The sequence below is a fragment of the Cygnus atratus genome, chromosome 3, assembly GCF_013377495.2.
Source record: "Cygnus atratus isolate AKBS03 ecotype Queensland, Australia chromosome 3, CAtr_DNAZoo_HiC_assembly, whole genome shotgun sequence".
In the NCBI taxonomy this organism is placed as follows: Eukaryota; Metazoa; Chordata; class Aves; order Anseriformes; family Anatidae; genus Cygnus; species Cygnus atratus.
This window is the reverse complement of record NC_066364.1, coordinates 104,745,201-104,768,325: the sequence shown is the minus strand read 5'-3', so window position 1 is coordinate 104,768,325 and position 23,125 is coordinate 104,745,201. Positions and strand designations below refer to the sequence as shown.

Below are 23,125 nucleotides of genomic sequence, written 5' to 3'. Positions count from 1 at the left end.
GGTCACACATGACAGCTGTGATTTTTAAGCTAATGTAATGTCAGACCACTCTGACTCCTGGGATGAAACAGTCAATGACATTTCAGCAACATTTCCAAATTGGCTTCATGAATATTCACTACACTTCTTTAATTTTTTCCTACATATAATGCAATGCTTTTTGTTATGAGGAAGATAACCAGTTGGCTTTTCAATATGAACCTCTGAGAATATCCAAATACCACCTCAGAGTGCTCAGATGAGTATTCCTACAAGTGAATGACTATTTATGGACCTTTTTGGTCCTTATAGATTTGGTTGTCACATTTGGCTGTTTGGTTTCAGTTCAATTCGTAAAACTTGAAAGTCTGCAACTGTTCTGAAATGCTCTAGGTTCATAATAAACATCAAATGAATGCCTTTACTTTTTTCCAGTCTCAAGCAGTGCTTTTCGTCACTGTCTAACACCATTCAGGAATGAATCTGCCCAAAATAATTGCATCCAGTAATGGAAGAATATTGTTCTATTTAAGTGCCAAGATAAAAAATGCTTTCCATATACTACTAATACACACCTTAAGGAACCAATATTCTCAGTAAAATATTCTCTACATCTCACACACTAAAACCACAAAGAGATAATTACCCTTTCAAGAACCCAAATTTTCTCTTTCTTTGGTAGCATCAGCATGGTAATGAGACATTTTGGTGGCTGGGACAAACTCCAGCTCCTCTTTCCTACTGCACTTCCCCAGCCAGGCATTCAGCCCTCCTTCCAGCCATCAAACAGCCACCAACCTTCTCTTTATGTATGGCAATATCATTTGTTGCTCCTGTCCTACCCTTACTACTGTTTTGGACAACAAAAATTGATTAATTGGACATGGTGCAGCTCTGTCAATAGCTGTGCCCCATTTTCCTCCCTGGCTGTGGGCACAGGATTGTCCTTCAAAGTCAGCATTTCTGGGATAGCGTTTCACAGATGTGAACAGCAAAACAGAAGCCAGCAGTGCCCAGTACAGTGGGAGGCTGAAGTTGGCTAAATGCAGAGGATCAAGACCATTTCCCATCAAGCAAACTGCTGAAATGTTCCCATGTATTCAGTTCCTTGCTATCAACGGTGCTTGGGAACAAAGTGTCCTAAGTTTCTCTAACTTTCATGAAATAATGATATTTCCAATTGAATTAATGTATCATCATTTAGATTAGAAGATTAAAATTGTGGTAAGTGATTTTTTTTTCTTATTATTATTAGAAGAGCTACTATGAAAATTGTTGGACATGGTGCTTAGTGACATGGTTTAGTGGGTGACATTGGTGGTAGGGGTATGGTTGGGCCAGATGATCTTGAAGGTCTTTTCCAACCTTAATGATTCTATGAAAATAATTATCCTGTGTCAGTGTGGTTGATTTCTTAGAATATGGTTGGGAAATTAATACTGAAGATTTCTTGAGATCATCAGGAGGAAATGTAATTATCCCAGATATGTTTTCTCCCTTGATTGCAGTGGGGGACAACTCAACTTATGCTTTTGACAAAAACCTTTTTACATTACAATATCAAGATTCCTGTGGGTAAATGCTGGGTATGTGGCGAAAGTCTGCCTCTTGTGGCTTACATTTTAAGTACAATCTGCTTTCTTCTTTGTTAGTTATTACTTCATTCTTGGGACAGAATTAATAATCTTAATTTCTTCTCTCTTCTTTAGGTTAATATCAAACACTGGCCTTAGGTTTTTACCTGTTGTCCAGAAGGTGCACTCCTTCCAGAAAGTTTTACTGTAAGTTGTAATGCTTTTAAAAGCTCCTTTTGAACATTTTGCTGTTCTAACAAAATCTTTCAAGAAGTGATTGCCCTTATGCTTGCTTATTAGCTTCATGATAACATTTTGGGTTGCAATTTTGTAGGCATTGATGTTAATGTGGCCTAAAAGGTCTCAGTATTCTCTAGTTCTTCTTTCTATCAAGCATTGTAGCTTGCAGTCTACTGACTACTCTTCCATTAACTACATTATAAATGCACAGCGAGATGTCTCAGGGGACTGGTAGTCCCCTGAGTTCTGTTTCACTGGTTGAAATTCAAACCAGGCTGGTGGAAGTGGAAATTTGTTGCCATCTGGTGACAGTTCTCTAGCCTGCATGGAGAGTTGCTGATCTTGGTGCCATTTTCAGTAGACAGATGGCCACAGCAAAGAAAACAAAAAGCAAGGGAAAATAACTCTACCATGCTCATTTTTTTCACTGGCAATAAAACTGTCCAGGGAATTAATTATATTTTTTCTAAGAAAAATTCCAGCGCCATCAAGGGGATAAAAATGTAAAATTTTGTGTGAAAGCAGGCTTTTGTTTTTAATGTAAAAGCACTTTTTTCTGAAAAAAAAAATGTATATCATCAAAATTTGAGTTTTTTTCATGGAAAAGTTTGACAGACATTTTCCCACCAGTTCTGATTATAACTGAAAGCAGAAAACCTGGGAAATAGGCAAATATTTGTTCTCTTCTTTTGGACAAGATATATTGTTAGCGCATAGGACAAGTTTTGAATCTTCAAGTCTCTGATTAGAAGATTAAAATCTGCAGAAACATTAATCCTGCAATTGTCTTAGTAAGAGCCATCAGTATCAATAAAAATGCATAGAAAGCTTAGAGGGAGACACTTCAATATTATATACACACATATAATAAACAAAATACCTTTCTGTAATACGCTTGTAATTTTGAGAACTGCCCTTCAGGGTTCCTTGAAGCCATCAAGCAAATGCAATAGATGTGGAGGTACAGAAACTTCCTCCTGTATACCTTTATCATCAGTCTTAACTAGACTTGAATTACCATGTTCTGCTGAGCAAGAGATTTTTTCTTCAGGTGAAATTCCTCACTTTCTGTAAGAATAACTAGGCCTTAACATTGCTTAAGACCTGAAATAGACCTTGCTTCAAACCTTGCCGCCACAGAGGTCAATAAGAAAATTCTTGCTGGCTTCAGTTGTGCCAATATTTAAATCTCAAAGATAGATCTTGATGGGTTATTGAGGTTTATAAGGGCCTCATTGTTTCCCCTTAGCAGTGGGAAACTTCCGCTTCTATGGGTGCTGCACTCCCTCCCTACTCCTACCTCTGCTGATCTCCACGTGCAGAAGTGTGGAAGTGTCAGCTAATGCAGTGTTGTGAATGGTAACACAGTTGTGGTTAAATAACTGTCAGTATGAGATAATTTTGGAATGGCTTTTAACTTCAAGCTTTGCAGATAATTCATTTTGTTCCATGCTTTCCAACAGAAACAGCATGAAAACAACCATATCCCCAGTCTAAATTATGAGTAATACTGTTTAACTTCTTTGAGGTCTATTTTGAGCAAGCAACAGAATGTATATCTGCCGTTCTTTTTGTGCATCAGTCAAAACTGCTGAAAGACTGAAATGCATACTTGTCACTTCAACAAACTGAACTGACAGGGGTCCCGTGTCTGAAGTTCTTAAGCACATACAAAAGCTTATAATCAAACACATTGACATTAGGAGGGAAACTATTCATGGAATTATATTCATTTAGGTACCCTGCTGAATCAGGCCAAAAAGGCTAATGGCTTTTCCATCTTCTGTTTGGGAGGCTCAGAGAAGTGGTGGCCTCCCAGTCACTCAACTTGCATTTTCTGGATAGTATATTTTCTGGAAGAACTATTTCATTCACATTAGGGTTATGATGCATTTCAATGGCTTAAACCGATCTGTGAGGCAGGTATGGAGGTGTGGAGAACAAGAATATAGAAATGTTTTGCCTTCAACTTCTTCTATCAGAAAGGTTTACTCTCTTAAAATCTTAAGTCATCAGCCTTTGCATAAAACAGTTCCTCAGATCGAATATAAGGAAAAATAACATTTGAAATACCTTAACATATTGAGAGGCTTACAGAGGTGCAAAAAGGTGTAGTTGCTATTGTATTTTATTTTTCAGAGATATTCAAGATAATATAAATATACGTACAATTGAAAGAAATTCATTCATGGGCCTGAGTTCTGAAAGTGTGATTCTGTGAGTAAGACATAACAAATCTATTCTTCTTCTTGCTAGCTTGTTCCTTCTCCGGAATTGGGTTGAGAGTATGGTCTCTTTTCTATCAGCTTCCAAATTCAATTACAGGTTTTAGACTTCTCCTCTATCCCCAAAATCTCTGTATTCTGCTTTACTGTCATGAAAAATGAATGCTTTTGTGGTTTTTGTTGTATTCTAATTCTGGCCCTAATTTTAGAACCACAGTGTAGAATTAATTTTGTAATTACTGGTGCCAAGGTTAAATGTATTCCACCTACAACAACAACTCATGTGATACAAATTGTGTTCAAAAGGATGGTGTGACTCATAAATATTTACAGTCAGACACATCATTCAAAGAGGTTTGTTACTCAGGCAAAATATATGTAGATGTTTTGGAAATGTGGTATATTTGTATACAAAGTTAATGCATTGATACAGGCCAGTTCACTATGCAGTTTCATGCTGTGTGGTTAGATGACGTTTTGTTTGACTTGAACGGTCATGTTTTTTAATAAACTACTTAGCTTCTTTGATCCTTTCTGTTAGTATATCAAAATGCATTGTGTGCTTAATAACAAGCTGCCTTCATTTTGCCTAGCCAGACTGGAAAAATTTCCCCGTGTGTGTGCCATTTATCTCTCATACCAAAACAGACAAGCAAGAACTGATTGATTTGGTTCGCATTGATTTTGGTGGGACAGAGTCAGGCCACCAATACTTGAAGAAAGGACAGGAAGAAGTCACTTGGCTGTTATCTCTCCTTTTTCCCCATCAGTTGTCCACAACCTCTATGTCAAGTTCCCTGAAGTTTTTTAACACACACACAGATACACACACACACAGCTGAGATATTCATTCAGTTAATTCAAACATATTCAAGTAACAATACCCCAAATGTACTTATTTATCTTTTCTCCTATGATGATAGTATTTGCTAACCACGTGAGACTTGGTTTTGTCAGAGCACTATGTAGCACATACCTTATTTATTTCCATAATACTACTATGGGGTGAGATATATATGCCAGATTTTAGTGTGATTTGACCTCCCAATACCACTCAAGCATTCCAAACACCCAGGACCCACTAAGCCTCCACAGTATGGGGAGAGCCAGTTTTACTAGGTTTACTGTAGCAGGCTCCCATCATGTTCAAGCCAGTAATTTGGATTACATCTAAGCTTACCCTATGCAGGGATCAACACAGAGCAGGTGAATTTTAAGTGGGTTTTAAATATACTAATCTAGCCAGGAAATGGTGAGTAAAAGCCCATATGTCCAAGCTCTGGATCTGTGCCTCCATTGTCACTTGTTGCTATCATAAGACTTCCAGTTTATTCAGGGGAGTCAGTAAGGATGCTGGTTGAAGTGAGGAGAGAATTTGTCTCAATAGAAGCTTGTCCAGGTAACAATGGAGAAAGAAGTACAATGAAACCTTGGGATTTAGTTAAAATTTTGTTTTCTCTTTTTACTACCTGAATGCAATTTACCAGGTGACAGGAGTCCACACTGCATGGCAACAGTAATTCAGATTTTATGTCCTTAGTATCTCATTGTATTAGCATAATATTCAGTGAGAGAAAACAGTAAGAGCTAATCCTGTGATTAAATGCATATATATCAGCTTGGGAGCTATGAATGGGTAAGACCAATGGAATGTAATAAATGTTTTAAATGCTATAAGCAGGGACATGTCTCTCCTGTGTGCCTGCTCATCATATCTAATACTGTATGCAAGTGAAGGGGACAGTGACAGTTTTCTTGATCTGACCTGACAGACACTGGAATTATGCACATCTGCCTTCCATGGTCAAAAGAGTAATCCTTTCAACCAGACCCATAACTGATTTTCATGATGACCTGAGCTCACCACCTCAGATAAGTGGGTCACTTGCATGCTCAGTTTTCAGTGTGAATTAGAAACTCTACGTCCATGTGTGCTGATAGTTTCAATAAATCACGCCAGTTTTGACACCTATCAAACTTGTCATGCCCTGTTGGAAAGAGCATGAGTTGCAAAGCAACAAGATGAAAGATTGCACTGTAAAGATGATAAATATAACTGACTCAAATGTAAATTTTCAGAATCGTGAAGGGAAGAGATGGAAAGACATTAAACATTAATTACTTAGTGCACTACAGTAAAAACTTGGCAGAAAGCCCCCCAAGTTCGCTACCTGTGTCTTCTCTCAGGAGAAGGATCCTGGGGAGATGGAGAGCAGGAAGGCAATATGATTTGAAGAGACAGCAGGTGCAGGAAGAACCAGCTGCTTCCCAGGCAGTTTGTTAATAGTCTCATCCTTTTTTACTTCCTGGATCTTGGGTTTTTTGTTTTGTTTTGTTTTGCTTTTTGTTTTTTGTTTTTTGGTTTGGTTTGGTTTTTGGTTTGGTTTGTGTTTTGTTTTTTTTTTGGTTGGTTGGTTGGTTTCTGGTTTGTTTTGTTTTGTTTAGTTTTGTAATTATAGGCAAAGGTTAAGCTATTTCAAAAACATCTTGAAAAAAGCATCTTGTAGATGACACCAACAGCACCAGTAGGAAAGGTTCTGGTCTCACCCATTCTGGGGTTAACCTGGACCAGGTTTGTTAGATTCACTGGAGGCTTCTCAGGGCAGCAGAGCAGCACCGGTGTCTTAATCAGTTCTACTTATGTTTCAAAAACTTACTGTAGCTGTCATCTCTTATGGTAATGCTGATCTGCCCTGTTCATATCTGCATTCTCTAAATCCTTCCTCTAACTGTTGGGAGCTTATCAGCTGGGATTCACAGAAACTTCATAATTTAAGCATCTATTTAATAATTTTACTTGTTTGAGATCCTTTTCACTGATTTTAATTACATACATATAAATTGTGAACATGTGTAAGAATGCATTTTTTTTCTCTGTTGCAGATGGCTAAATAAAAATGGGATTCAGGAAATTGAGAATCATGCATTTAATGGAACCTACCTGGATGAGCTGTAACTATTTCTGTTGCTTACTTTCTGAAAAGCAATTATTAGAAGGTAGCTATTTCTGCAAGTTTTTTTTTTAATTTATTTCAGATTGTTTTAGCATCAATATTGTGTTTTTCAGAAATCTAAGTGACAATCAAAACTTAGAAAAATTACCAGATGAGGTATTCCAAGGAGCCAATGGGCCTGTTGTTTTGTAAGTAATATTCAGATTTGTTTTTTGTTTGTTTGTTTGTTTGTTTTCTCATCATTAAGCCCCCAGAAAAGGTCAAAGAAGAACATATGAATACAAGCCTGGATTCCAACATCTCACAAGTCCTGCAACTCAAAATTGGAGGTATAGTTCTGAATATAAAAAAATGGAAGCCAAGAGAGTCTAGATCCATGTTTTCACTCTGTCCTCAGGGTTTTTGGAGTATTTGCATCCAGGGATTTAGCTCCATATTCCTCTACATGGTGGATTAAGCTCTGTAAGAGCTCAGCTTCTTTTTTTTTTTTTTCAGAGAAAATGCTGTTTGTTTTTTGTTTGGAGCAAATTCAGGAATAGGTGAGTTAGTTCTCAGTGCTTAAATCTGAATTGCTCCCCCTTGAACTATTTAAAACCAGTGAAAATCTGCCCTGCATCTCTAAAGCTTAGTCCTAAAGATAAAATCCCTACCCTGCAGGGACAGGGATCCCTATAAATATATATATATATGCACACACATATATATACATATATATATTACACATATATATCACACAGTTATAGCAGGATCTCTTTGGTGGGTGGTAAGCTGGAAAGCAAGATCTCAGCAGTAGAGAGTTCAACAGTAAGATGCTCATGTCTCTCAATCACCAGCACCTCATGCTACACTTTGACAAGTTGTAAAACACCTGAGAGTGTGCACAACTTCTTGTGAGCACCAGCTACAGAACATAACAGCTGCAGCAGAGACAACGGTGTCTTTTTTTGTGTCACAAATTCATCAGCTCTTTTCTTTCTTCCCATTTATCCTGGATGTCCAGAGAGGGATAGGAGTCACCCATAAAAGGTGAAAACAGGTATTGGGAGCCGCTGGAAGACTTTACACAGAGGTTAAAGTGGTTAGAAATCTAAAAAAAAATGAGGGGAAAAAAATGGCCAGTTAACTTTGAGTTCAGATAAGAGCACTTCTGAAGGCCTTTTTCCATGTTGTTATGATACACCTATGACACACCAATGATACAAAGAGCTACCGTATGGGTTACTGCATTCTGCCCTGCTTCCATCACTCCTTCAGTGACTTTCTCCCTTGGAAAAGACTAACAGTGGAGCATCTTTTAAGCAATAATATCATTGATGTTTCTTTGGAAAAGCATTGTTTCCTGTAGCAAAGAGTAAATGCATTTTCTTTGCAAGTTGTAGCTGATTCAAGAGGTTTATCAAATTGATTTGGCTGTAGTTCAGATTCATTTGATAGTTCAATTTCTAACACTAAGTTATTTGTGCAAGAAGTTTTCTATTCAATTACTTGTATATCCACTGTTCTATGGATGGGAAATTACCTTTTTATCCTGACGGAGATCAAGAAAGCTACATCTGTCACTGTAGCTTACACCTGGAATGTGCTTTGTGGAGATGATTGACCCATAATATCTTTGCTGGGAAAAATAGTGCTGTTGAAATAAAATTTGTGTTGCAAATTGCAATGTTTTATTAGACTGAATGTCAGGATGTTTTAACTCTTGTTCTTCCTGAACCAGTGCTCTACAGTCAATTAATACCAACTCCTATCTTATATTTCAGAATACTAAAACAGTATGAAAGATAGACAAACACAAACAGTAATGTCAGAAAGCACAAGCCTTAGCACCTCGTCTGCTTTATACTTGGCTGCACAGTTTCAGCAATCAATTCCTCTCTTAGGCTTACAGCTTTTGGCTGAATTAGAATCTCTCTTTTGGAAAGACATCAAGTTTTGAGTTACAGGATTTCAGTGCTGACAGTAAGCAAGTAAATCAAATGGCTAATTACTCCCACACATATACACATTCCTTCTATACAGAAATACACTTTATTGCTAACTTGGAATTTTGTAGCTTCAATTTTCATCCATATTGTTTCGTTTAGTCTTTTTCTGGTGTTCCCGTAGCTGTAGCGGCCTACATGAGCTTTTACTGGTGACCCTACAAAACTCTGCATCCCATAAGCATTACGATCATATTGGGAGTACCAGCAAATTGCAGGAAGCTACAGAAAGCCTCTCAGACTCCCCCTCTTTATAAATATAGTTCTGCTGCTTAATGATGATCCATTCTGGGCTGAGTTCTCTGGCTGCGTCCTGCCTCGGAAGCAGGGCAAGGTATGTCTGTGGTCTGTCCTGTCCTTGCAATTTGTTTTCTACAGGAGACCTACGTATGTGAGCCATGCGAGAGCTCCAGCAGATCTGAGCTAGACAGCTGAATCCCTGAAACACAGCCAGAGAGCAGTTTAGATACAACTGCTGAGAAAATTGGTCTCACTGATCACTCCTCTCTGATGTCTGCTCTGCCAGCCACATTTTGCTCTCTTGCTATGTTCCTTTCAGCCCTAAACAGGACTATCAGCTGGTCAGTATTTTGACTAATCCCAGTAACTGATTCCCAGAGAGAAAGGGAAGTGTTTGTAAGAAAAGTCAGATTCACTTTGCTGTTCCTGCACCGGCTGCTGTCAAAGCTGATGACTAGCAGCCAAGCATTAGTAATATGACATGTATTCCTGTCACTGATGCTTTCTGGTTTGATTCCCTACTGCTATTTTATCCTCTAGTTCATCTTGCTTATTTAATTTACCAGTCCTGTAACTAGGGAAACATCCCAAAGAAACTCTGCGCTGAGTTCTACTCTGTGATGACTCAGTGGATAAAGTGACCAAACCATGTACACAACGTCTGCGTTTCTGTTTATGGGGGGAGTCTGCCGATGGTGTATCGATAACTATCCCTAACAGGCATCCCAGCAAGCCCTGCAGTAGTTTACAAAGCACTTTCCTCAGCTCACTTTGGTTTATGGACAATAATGAACAGAAAAAAATAACAAACTTCTTAAAAGAAGAAGAATTTTCATGGGAAAATATTGGATATTTATGAAATTGTTTAGATATGGCCAGAGACCCAGTAATGTTTTAGCTGCTGGAATATCCAGGTGATATTCCTATTCACATTTACTTGTTACTTCTATGCAGTATAATAACAGTTTGGAGGCACTGAAGATTTCTAGCTAATGAGACTAGGAAAACATTTTTGATTCTTGTTCAGAATTATGAACCCTTGTGAAGTTCTGTAGGCTCTTATTGATGCCATGAGTGATACTGTCTGTGGATTTATATAGAAAAGTGCTGTGTAGTTGGTGAATAACGAACATGTTCTCTAGGTGACAGTTTTCATTAGGCAGTGAACTAAGGACAATAGTCAGTCCATGAAACAATTGAGATTGCTCACTGCAACCCAATTACTACTTTAGGTGTCTAAGTCAGAAATCAAAAGCCTAAAATTTCTCTTCAGCTGCTCCTATGACACACAGATCAGTCCTAAAAGAACCACAAGACCAAACCTTGGCTTCTCTCAGCCTGCCTTGCAGAAGTATTTCTGCTTCCACCATTCCATCTTGTCCTTCTTGTCCATAGAAGTTATGACCCTAGGTCAGGACAGCAGCGTCGGGTCCATCTTCATTCCTTTGCTTCCACAATTCACTGCCCAGTTGGCAACTGAAGCTGCCAGCAAGCTACAGGTGTTAATACCCCAATATGAAAATGGGTATATCAGCAGGGCAGCACAGACTGCCTTCTGAAGGTGTTACCTGAAGATGGGACGTTCTTTCAGAGCCTGGAACTAAAGCCTCCAGCTGTGGGCACAGTATGGACACAAAGATCCTCTTTAACCACAGCCAGTAACTGCTTTATTAGCTGAATATAAATTTCTTAGATGTGACCACCCTACTCTACAGACAGAGTTCAAACAGAGACATTTCCTGGTATTAATTTTGGTTTTGAGATAGGAGAACAGAGGTGCAAATGTGCGTGTTGTACATAGAGAGGGTCTGAACTTCATTGTACACTGCCAAAATTTGGTCTCCTGTTCACGTAGCACCACTCTACTGCATTAATATGGTAATAAAAGCAATTTGTGCCTGTTATGTAATAGAGATAAAATAACATGTTGTCCTGACATCATACTGTTATAGATTAATGTACCTTGGGAGGGGAGGCATGGAGAAAATGACAAATATTGTCAGTTCAATTCCCTTATTAGGGGAAATTCTTTTCTTTTGTGAGAGAATAAAGAACAGAGCAGCCCCAGCAAACACTGCATTCTGCATTACTCTCATGCCATAAGAGCATGGGAGCTAAGGGAGGACAGGGTGATTTTTATGTAGTCCATTTCACTGTTGATCTAAGAGAAAGAAGTGTGCACTTCTGCTGTCGCAAGCTGAGGGACACTGTCTGTTCCTAGCCAAGGAAATATGTGGATGTTTTGCCCCAGCTGTTACACCCTGGAGCCATGGAGACAGGTTCTGTGGAGATGAAGCACCATTGGTCCTTCTTCCCTTTCCCTACCTGTGTAGCACAAGTCATGATCTAGTGTTTGCATAATGTTTTTCCCCCTGAAAGCCTCGCTGATGCTCTGTGTGATACATTTGTAGCTGCTGCTTCCATCGCTGCCTTTGATAGTCCGTCCCACACAATAATTGCCTTCCACGTAAATGCATCTCTCCTAACCTCCTCTAATCTTACCCCTTCCTTTGCTTCAGTCTGAATTCTTTGTTTTTTAAACCTCTGGAAACATTTTGATATTTTTGTTCCTCAAAGTTTGAACTACATCACTTTTGCCTCTCTTTAGTCTCTTTTCCTTCCTAATGAGTACAAAATCTGGTATCCTCAACCTCTCCTCACATCTGTAACCTCCCATGAGATTCTCTCTTTGTGTTTATTGCCTTTTCCATGGTAGGCTTTACATGACGTGATGTTCATGAGGAACATCACAAAATTCTCTTGTGATTTCATCAATCTTTTCTTTTTTTCCCTCCTGTAACAGCGTTCTTGGATGATTGGTGTGTTTCTTTTGTTATTTACTAAACCTAGAATCATATGGAGCTAATAGTTTATGTCACTGCTAATCTTTACCCAGAGGGTTGTGGGATCTTTTTCTTTTTTTCTCAAATCAGACTAACATCACTTGATTGTTGTTTGCAATGAATATTAGTTAATGTTTCCTTGAGAAACTCTTAGTTTATCACCTGATCCTGTTTTCAGCACAAATTTCCAGCTGATCTCTTTTTAATTGGTACTCTGATACTGACTAGGACAGTCTAAAACACATATCTACTGTAGAGCTGAAGTAAATTTGCTTTTTATCATGATTTTCATATGTTTTTTTAAAGGGATATTTCCAGGACAAAAATCAGTTTCCTGCCAGGTCACGGATTAGAACTCATTAAGAAGCTAAGAGCAAGGTCTACATATAATTTAAAAAAACTTCCTGATTTAAGCAAATTTAGATCATTGATTGAGGCAAATTTCACCTATCCTAGCCATTGCTGTGCATTTACAAACTGGAAAAGACAAAAGTAAGTGATTTCATTTGTTTCTCTTTTTGATGCTTCTCAGCCATTGATAGTGAATTAAACAAACTTCTTCAAAATCTGGATATAAATAAACATACAATACATACATGTTTATTCATGTTACACAGTGCACTGCCTCTCCATTCCAGGTTGGTAATAAATTTTGATAGTTGTATTAGCGTCACCATTTTCTCCAGCTGAGACTGTAGACCGCATACATCATAGGGTCATCTCTCACTGGGACCTGCTGTCCTGGATCAGCCTGGAGCCACACTGAAGATATCCAACAGAAAACATGATGATAACCTTTCAGGAGGTAGCTGGAAGGATATTTGTGTTTCCAGAGAAGATGGTCAATACCTCGCCACCAATTCATGTGGGTAACAGAACTGTGGAGTGGTGTTAACCTCTTAACCTCAGGAAGCCACACTGATGTTGGAACCAAATAGAATAGAAGAGAATGGAACAGAATTCATTTGGAAGGGACCTACAAAATCATTAAGTCCAACTGTCTGACCACTTCAGGGCTAACTAAAAGTTAAAGCGTATTAATGAGGTCATTGTACAAATGCCTCTTGAAAACTGACAGGCACAGGGCATCAACCGCCTCACTAGCAAGCCTGGTCCAGTGTTTGAGCACCCTCACAGTAAAGAATTTTTTCCTAACATCCAGTCGAATCTCCTCTGGTGCAGCTTTGTACCATTCCCATGTGTCCGACTATCGTTGGTTATCAGGGAAAAGAGACCAGACCCTCCCTCCTCCCTCTCCATTTCCCCTCCTCAGGAAGTGGTAGAGAGCAACAAGGTCACCTTAACCTCTGTTTCTCCAGACTAGACAACCCAAGTGTCCCCAGCCTCCGCTCATAGGACATGTCTTTCAGCCCTTTTACTGGTATTGTTGTCCTCCTCTGGATGCTTTCAAATATCTTAACATCCTTTTTAAGTTGTGGATCCCAGAACTATACACTACATTCAAGGTGAGGCCTCACCAATGCTAAATACAGTGAGAGAATCACCTCTGCCACAGATATTTTGTCTGTCACATCTACATACACATCATTTTTGGACATGATTTCTGAAATGGTTAATCTAGAGCAATCCCTTTAAATCCAAATTCACTGGGACAGGGAGGTCTTTTAGACTCCCAAACTAATTTTCAGTACTTGTTTTGATTTGCCATCATCAAGATACATTGAGACTTCAGGTATTAATGACTCACATTGAGTATTTTCAGCTGCTCAGATAAACTTTAAATGTTACATGAGAACTAGGTAATGAACCTCATGAATTTGTGCCACTGGAAAACCTGAATGATTGGTACCTATGGGAACATGTTATTGTTTGAAGTTCCTCTTTTACTGGAAGTCCTCAAAAACTTGGAATTTGCCATGGCAGAAAAAAAAAATAGTTTTATGGATCATTGTTACAGTTCAAAACATTGTCTTCAGAAGATGCCTAAAATTTCAAAGAAAAGTAAAACCATGCATAAAAAGTATAAGCTACTTGTAAGCTTCATTTAAATACTTATAATAGCCATTTATTTTACTTCTAGCAGTGTATTGTCACTGAAATTAAAGGCAATGAAAGATGCCTGGTCCTGCTATGCTGATAGCTAGTACATATCACCTGCATGTGTGTTGCAAAACTACATGGGAAAAGTGCAAGTTTAATATCAGACAATACAGTGGTAAGGGAAGTATCTGGCAGAATCTATCCTTCATTGCCTGTTTTTGATCCAAAATTCTAAACTTTTTGCTACGAGAGGTTATCAGCAGGTGATGTTTTCACATATTTCTACAGGCTTACTGAGGCACAGTGCTTGGTTGCCTGCTAATTAGAAATGGTTCCAGTCCTTCCAGCACTGGTGGCAGAGTGGTATTTCCCAATGAGTTCAGAGGAAGTATGTTTAGTTCTAAAAAGCTAAATCTGCAAAGGGATTTTTGATATTACTTTATCATACATATTTTTGAAGGTACTTGACTTCTGGGCTGCCTGAGCCAAATCAAGACCCAAATCCTAGAATCCACACTGGAAAGTAGGCAACAGGGCTCTTCAAAATCAGGTTAAGAGTTACTGTTGAAGGAAAGCAACAGGAGGAGATGGCACTGAGTAAGCTCTCAGCGTCCCCTCACTCTGAATAACTTTTGTGCCACAATTACCCAGGGGAATTGAAACTCACAGCACTCACTTCCCCTGTAGCGTGGCTCCACTTTTGGGCACCTCTGCCCTAGCAAGTAAGAAACCAAGGAGGACACTGACAGCCCTTCCCACAGCCTGGGTGAGTGTAATTTTGCAAAGAAATGCCAATGAATTGTGCAGAACTCAAAAATCAAGTGCAGATGGCCAGTGAGCTGAGCTGGAGCACAACACAGTGATGGGGCTGCTTCTGGAGCATGTCTGGCCATGATTCCGCAGTCCCCTACAAAATGTGTTGTAATGCAACGGTGAGAAATAGAATACAAGTTGGAGATGCTCCTCTTTGTGTTGGCTTTGCGAAAATTCTTTTATTGATATGAGCTCCTCTTCTACTGCTTGTCCTTAAGGGTGAAGGAGTTTTCAGGTCAGAAGACATCACAGATAATTTGTGAAATCCAGAAACTTGTGTTCACAAGTTGCCTAAATTTAAAATTTCAGTAAAGGAGTGAAATTAAAAAAAAAAAAAAAATCAATATAGGGCAACTGGTACCCTACGTGGAACTTTCTAAGAAATAGTTTTGGTGATTTAAAAATAAAAATAAAAATAAAAAATAAAAAATAAATAATAATAATAATAAGTTGCTGCCACAAATGCAAATAAATACCAGAGCTACTTAAATTTACTTAAGCTGACCTATCAAATCTCTGTTGTTCCCCATAGAGAAAAAAACGTCTTAAAATGTCTTCTTGCCCTTAATGGTGCGAACATTTTCTAGTTCCTCACTGAATATGTTTTTTCTACAGGAGGTCAGTTGAGCTCCAGAATACCTCCAATAAGTTATCTCAAAAAATCTATCTTGAATGAATGAAAAATCCTTCAAACAGCAGAAGAAAATTACTTACGATCTATTTTTGTAGAGTTAGTAAAACTGAATTTTAGTGTGCATTAAAAAACTTTTTGTTTTTCTAAAGTAGCTATACTTAAAATATTGAAAAGAATATTAATTTCTGATTTTACAAGCTAAAAACACTTTTGAAAAGGTAGCTATTCTTTAGCTACAGAGACTTTTTTTCCATTTCAACTTATTTTAGTAATTAAATTCAAAGAATATTCCACTTAATTGTAGCTGACAAGGCAGGAAGGCTTTTGTGTATTATAAAGTAGGTGTAGAAGAGGAGAGACACACTGAAATCTAGAAGGACAAGGGAGCAAGAAACAAGCTGTGCCTATCTGTCTATCATTATGAACTCCTGTGTTAAATAAATACATTTAGATAAACTATTTTCTGTATACAGTACATTCCAGGTAGTTTAGTTTCACTGTTAAAATAACTGATTGCTGGTTTCCTATATTTTAATATTAGTTAAGTTTTCAATCAACTAGACTAGGACAGGAATCATTAGGAAAATAGCATTCATTGTCTTGTAAAAGAAATGCATCACTGCTGGGTAAAAAATATAAAAATTCAGACTTGAGATCCATATATGCTCTGATATATGATTATTTGAATAAACATATACATATAAGCTGTATCTCCCTGATCAACAGAACAAAGTTGAATGCATTTATCTATGTTTTTAATGGTTGACGGAATTATCTTTTAAAAATACTAGGCATAAATACAAAATGATTAGAACCAATGATTTAGATCATTTTTTCCTGTTAACTGCATTTAAATGCAATTAAAAATGTTCATTTCATTCATAGAGTCATGTGTCGTGTACTGAAATTGGTGGGAGACCAATATCCTCTCTCCAGTTTAAAGAGAGACTATGTGTGCATGTTAGTTCAGTGCTGTGAGTCTGAACGTGAAAGGTATTCCCATGCACTTCAGCAGAGATTAGTCACATATGCAGCAGCTACACCCACTTGCATTTCAAAGCAGTTTTCTTGACAAGATGTGTGTGCATTCAAGACTGCTCAGGATTTTGAAGAGTTATTAATAGTCTGCAATGTTTGCTCACACAACATCTAGTATTTCTTTGGCAAGAGCTGCACTTGGTTTAGTGCAGCAGACATTTCTTATTCTGGTGGGAACAGTGATGTTACCTGACTTACTGTGCATCTTCACAGGAGCCACTCATTCCCGTGTAACAGTTTAGATCTCAAAATATTTCCCAGTAGTACAGGAAGTATAAAAAGGATGCCTCATTACACTGTAAGTGCATTTCTAACGATCACCACAGCATTTGATGCTCACGTGGGAAATCTCAGAAGGAATTAAGTCAGGGGTGTGTGGCCCCTTCCTGGCTGCCTCATTTGTGTAAGGTTTCCTATCTTTGATACTTCTTCAGCACTCAAGAACCTGAGATAAAATAAGTCTCCATAGTAGATAGTGAGTGATCACCTCTCCTAAACACATTTGCACCAGCTCTGTTGTGCTAATGGAAATATTAAACCTGTTATAGTGGCAGTGCCTTCTAAATTTTGGAGGATATTTAATCAAGCAGAGACCTGCCAGACTGAGACACAAATTAAAATGTTGGCAGTTTTGTTTTTGTTGTGTTTTTTTTTTTGTTTGTTTGTTTGTTTTTCCCCGTTCTAAGAAGGATTGTATGATAAATATTGATCTGAAGATTTATTACACTGGAATATTGTGATGGTGGCCTAACAGGAGCTAACCTGCTTTTTCGGACAAGGCCGATGTAGTGTGTTGAACTCTCATGTTCTCCTGTGACTGGAAAATAACATCATTCAAGCTTGGATAGGGTAGAAGTTGGATGTTAAAACCCTCAACTTGACATAGCCCATTGACTTCCTTGATATAAAGATCACCTTCTGCTTAAAAGATCTGCATCGTTATGATGCTGTCCTTACACACGATCATTATTTTTTGGAGAAGTTATCACTTGAAAACCTATTTTTTTAAAGAACACACCACACAGAGTTGTGTTTGGGCCTTGTTTCATGAGAACATGATACCAGTTGCTCCCTACTCACTTGATGTCACTTTTTGGTAAGGATGTTTGGTTCAAGATAGGGCCTAACACAGAACCGAGGTCTGGACTATTTATTCTGCTAATTACTTTTCTCAGCACACAAGATCCTGCTGTCACCATATCCAAATGGAGTGCATGAAATAACTACTTGCACAAGGGTAGTTATATTTGTCAGAGTGCTTTGCCAATTTTGATGTTGCTTTTTAAGTTGTCCTTTTTCTGGTTTATTATTCAGAGTGTTTACTTGAGCAAAACTATGTTAAACAGTAGCAGAGTGTTAAAAATAGTCTGAATACATGACTATTATGATGCTTGCCTTCTCAAAGGAAAGCAAGGCCCAATCTCTTGCCAAAAAATGTTTTAAATTATTGTTCTGAGAGCACAAGGGGCAAATATCTCAGGACAGTCAGTACTAGATGATGGCTTTTCTTTCCCTTGGGAGTTTGCAACTGCCCGTCACTCTGCTTACAGTGCAAGGAAGCAGCCAGGAGACTCCTCACTACCTATCCTCAGAACAAACATAGTGGCTAACTCTGTGGGAGTCTGATTTTGTTTGGGAGCTGTGGGTGTTAAATAATTCAGGAATGAATAAATAATAATAATCAGAAATATTTCATTGGCCTTACATAGCTGTCTTATCTGTTGGATAGATTTAGCTCCAGGTAGTGCCTCCATAATTTAGGAAAATGTTTATTTTTAACTCATAGCTGGGAAGCAGTTGGATGAAACCCTTTTCTTCAGTTCATTTACAAAGAACTACTAATTGCAGTAGTTTTCAGTGCCCTCAAGTGCCTGTTACACTCAAAACTGAGGGACTTTCTCATCCATTATTGCTCCTTGGAAGCATATACTCCCTCTCAGCTAGAGAACTGTTGATATATTGATCAATATGCTTGGCCCCTCACTCATCCTTACGCAGGCAGAACACAGGGGAGCAAAATGTAATGCCTTGTTATTGCAGCTGTGACCTCCATAGTGCATATTTGACCTCACAGAAAATCGGCTTTCTGCCTCAGTTGACAGGCAAGATAAAAAATATTGATAATAGCAGAGGATGCTCGAAACCTCATAGGAAATGTTCCTCACCTTCTGGTGCTGGGCCTTCATTAGTTTTTTCTTTCTTCCTTTTCAACTTGATTTTTGGAAGATGTAGTGAGTGCACAAAGTCAAAGGGTAAAATTGGGTTACAAAAAAAAAAAAAAAAAGAATCCTCGCTTTTAATCTGCTACAACTTGTTTAACCATTTCGACCTAGCTTGCCTATAAAGCTGTCCTCTCAAGTGTACTGCAGATCAGGGTGTAAGATAAGCTAGGGTCCTGTCCTGGAACACGGACACCTAATTTGCTGTCTAAACAATAGATGAAAATAGGCAGAAACAGTTGGTTTTGCAACACACCGTCAACGGTTTTATTTGCTAACTCAAATTAAGTCTGGATCCATCTTTATGCAAAGTAATGGATGCAAGTTTCTGGGGCAGCAAACTTCAAAGGAGGTCTAGGAGAAACTTATTCAAGGCTGACCCTTTGTTTCTTGCTAACACACCTTGATATTTGTTAGCTTGATGGAGCTGAGCTTCTCAGCCAAAACACTTGTTTCTTCAGTTGGTCTATGCATGGAGAAGATGGACTTGAGGTTAATCCTCTAGGAAACAAAGCTAAATATAAACTGTTTTTAAAATAATAATAAAAAAAAATTTACCTTCAAAGGAAATTTTTCCTTGAAACTCTTTTCCTTTATTGACTTTTTTTCTACTAAAAATTCCCAACACGATTTAAAAAGGCCTTCTGACAGAAACAAAAGCAACTATTGTTTCTACAGAAATGTTGATTTAGTTTGGCTTGGCTTGGCTTGGTTTGGTTTTACTTGTTCACTTCACTTCACTTTCCTTGAAAAACATTTTTTAAGCAAAATGTTCTACCATGTCTAGTGTTTGTATCTGTGATGACATCTGGCTTTCAGAGACTATCTGGAAACCCTGCATGATCTCACTTATGTTATTTATTTACTTTAATAGCCAGTGACCAATATGATATGATATACTTAAAATGAATTGCACGGACTGGAGCTGTTCTGTGCCCTGAAGGAGTTTTGATATTGAATATGACACACTGACTGACAAAATCTTTAGGAAAAAGGAAATTTAAGAGTAATACTAATGAACAGTGGAGTGATTCTGATTATACAGACTCCTTATCTGCACAACTGAATTGTCTCATTCTTCAAAGTCCAGTCATATGTAGGAATTCATCATTATGTGTTTCCCCCATGCAGAATCACTTATCATTGTCAGGTTACGTGAGAAATTCAGTTGAAATAGTGGAAGCTTCTTACTGAATGTTTCTGTCCAGGTGGATAACATCATCATGATTGTTAGTAAGTCAAACATCAGGCTTTGCTTTCCCATATGTTTTATGTTTTAAATCCATCTACATTTTCATGTAATATTATATAAATAGGCACTACTCTGCCTATTAATTTCAAGCTCCAAGGAAATCGATAAAATCAGCTAACCCAAAAACTGATTTGTTAATGTAAACTTCATGATTCAATGTTTGTTGTATGCCTCGTGTTGTGTGTCTTAGTTTCCAACTCTTCTCTTTTTACAATTTCAGTACTGAATTACATCCAATATGTAGCATATCTCAGGCTAAGCAAGACCTTGATGAGCAACCTGGCAATAAGATACATAGACGATCTGCAGCTGAAGATTATATTTCCAACTATGGCATTGGTTTTGACCCTGCAGAGAATGAATTTGACTATGGTTTATGCAATGAAGTAGTTAATGTGGCTTGCTCACCTAAACCTGATGCTTTCAATCCATGTGAAGATATTATGGGTTACAATATTCTGAGAGTCCTGATATGGTTTATCAGCATTTTAGCTATCACTGGGAACACTGTTGTCCTCATTATTTTAATAAGCAGTCAATACAAACTCACTGTACCTCGTTTTCTAATGTGCAATCTCGCATTCGCAGACCTCTGCATAGGTATCTATCTGTTGTTTATTGCATCTGTAGATATACAGACTAAAAGCCAGTATTACAACTATGCCATAGACTGGCAAACAGGGGCTGGATGCAACGCTGCAGGATTTTTTACAGTGTTTGCAAGTGAACTCTCAGTCTACACATTGACTGTGATAACTCTGGAAAGGTGGCATACTATCACCTATGCCATGCAACTGGACCGCAAGGTTCGATTTCGGCATGCTGTGATTATAATGATTTTTGGCTGGATGTTTGCTTTCATGGTGGCACTTCTTCCCATATTTGGTGTCAGCAGCTACATGAAGGTCAGCATTTGTTTGCCCATGGACATAGAGACACCGTTTTCTCAGGCTTATGTTATATTTCTTTTAGTGTTGAATGTACTCGCCTTTGTGATCATATGCGCCTGCTACATCTGCATCTACTTTACTGTAAGAAACCCTAACGTCATCGCTTCAAACAGTGACACCAAGATTGCCAAGCGCATGGCTATATTGATCTTCACAGACTTCCTCTGCATGGCGCCAATATCGTTTTTTGCTATATCAGCCTCACTCAAGGTTCCTCTCATCACAGTGTCCAAATCCAAGATCCTCCTGGTTTTGTTTTACCCCATCAATTCCTGTGCCAACCCTTTCCTCTATGCCATTTTCACAAAGACTTTCCGCAGGGATTTCTTCATTCTGTTGAGCAAGTTTGGTTGCTGTGAAATGCAAGCCCAGATTTACAGAACAGACACTTCCTCATCTGCTCATAATTTCCACACAAGAAATGGTCATTATCCTCCAGCATCAAAAAACAGTGATGGGACTATTTATTCACTGGTTCCTCTAAATCACTTGAACTGAAATGCCTGCATGAGTTTGTGTCTGAGGCAGTGTGATAATCACTTTCAACTGTGAATTTGAATAATGACTACAACATAGCATGGAAACTTATTTTTGATGGGAAAACATTTTTATTTCCTCTTTGCTTTTTTGTTCAATGAACAGTCTTCAGAGATGACACATGATCTTCATTAGTTCTTGAAGGACAAAGAACAAAACTGCAGTATATGTCAGAGTGTCCTTGTAGAATTGTCTCCAGAAATAAATGAGCTTATAAACAGGTATCTCATACTATACAGGCAGAGATTGCTTTCATTCTAGGAAGATGTTACCTGCTTACTGACAATTAAATAATGGTTATATGTAGTCAAAAGAAAAAAAATATGTAGAATTATTTTTTTTTTTGTCTGTGAAGCATGTTATAACAATGACCGATAATTATCTCTTTTCATTAATCATATCTCCTAAGGTTACAGGAGAAAGACGCCCAGTCTTTAAGGTTTTAAGCCCTCCTTCAGTACAAACTTACCAGGAATGAAAATATCTTCTGTTGCTTCCATTTGTGTTTACCATAGCAGATGGGCGGATGCATCTTCAGCTAGGTTAATGTTAGCTGTCCCACACTGTGTGTGCATACTTTAATCTGCACAAAAGTATCACGTTGGGTAGGATTGTGTTGATCTAGACTGGTAGGCTCAAAGAAACAGATTTCATGTGAATTAATATCAAGGATTTTAGTTTGACTTGGGTTTTGTTTCCAAGACAAGAAAGAGCAGGAACAAAACCAGAAGAAATCCTTCATAACAAGGAGGATGCTTCCTCAAGTTGGTTTCACAAAGTTGGGTTGAAATAGCTTTTCTGGGGTTGGACCCCTTGGTTATTTGGACCTCCTGGATATGTGGGTTGTTCTAACATGATTCCTCGGGCTATGTCAGGGTCATTGTATCCAGATGCATCCTGTTGGCTTTTGAATATTTTTAGCTTTTATTTTTATTTTTTTTTATTTTTTATTTTTTATTATTTTTTAGCTTTTTTTATTATTTTAGCTTTTATGATATTAGAAGTACTCTCTCCCCTTCCCTTATAAATAATGTTTCATGTGCAGCCTATAAGATGATGCTCCTGACTGAAAGATGTGAGAGGCATAAGCTGCATATGTTGAAATAAGGGGGGGGGGACCTTATTCAAGATTTCCTGATTTTACAGATGTTTTGAATACAGATGTTTTGAATAACATCTGAATGTGTGTGCAATCTTTTTGCAAGGCTTAAAAATTAAATGGTACAGATTAATCATTCCAAAATGCATTGAGTATTTAGAGTTGGGTTGTGTTTTCTCCTGGTGATTATGCGTCTATGTGAAGATATGGAGACATAAAAAAGCAAAGAAAAAGCAAAGGAAAAAAAAGCAAAGTCTGAACTTCATTTCCACCTCACAGACAATTCACGTTTTTGCCCCATGAGATTAAAAATCTTTGGAGTCTTCACGGGTTAATATGATGAGTTTTGAATATTTCCTGTTTACAACTCCTAACATTTCAGCAGCTGTTTTTGATGTTTCCATCCATAATTTTTCCTGTCATCAGCTTTACATGTCAGCACCTGAACCTGATGTGAATAACTACAGGAGACGATCGAATCCTAGCTGGGAAAGAAGGTATTAGCATAAAATTAGCATAAAACAGGGGAAAACAAAGACGGGGGG

The 23,125-nt window shown here is 38.0% G+C and overlaps 1 protein-coding gene across 1 annotated transcript in view; it reads left to right on the top strand.

Annotated features, from left to right (window-relative positions):
* Positions 1 to 21,442, top strand: part of FSHR (follicle stimulating hormone receptor) — an 89,161-nt gene extending 67,719 nt beyond the window's left edge. Inside the window, exons 5-10 of the mRNA XM_035560591.1 lie at positions 1,689 to 1,760; positions 3,933 to 4,010; positions 6,902 to 6,970; positions 7,086 to 7,160; positions 12,344 to 12,529; positions 20,215 to 21,442. Coding sequence (XP_035416484.1) covers positions 1,689 to 1,760; positions 3,933 to 4,010; positions 6,902 to 6,970; positions 7,086 to 7,160; positions 12,344 to 12,529; positions 20,215 to 21,442 — 1,708 coding nt within the window. The remainder of the gene's footprint in view (positions 1 to 1,688; positions 1,761 to 3,932; positions 4,011 to 6,901; positions 6,971 to 7,085; positions 7,161 to 12,343; positions 12,530 to 20,214) is intronic.
* The last annotated feature ends 1,683 nt before the right edge of the window (positions 21,443 to 23,125 follow it).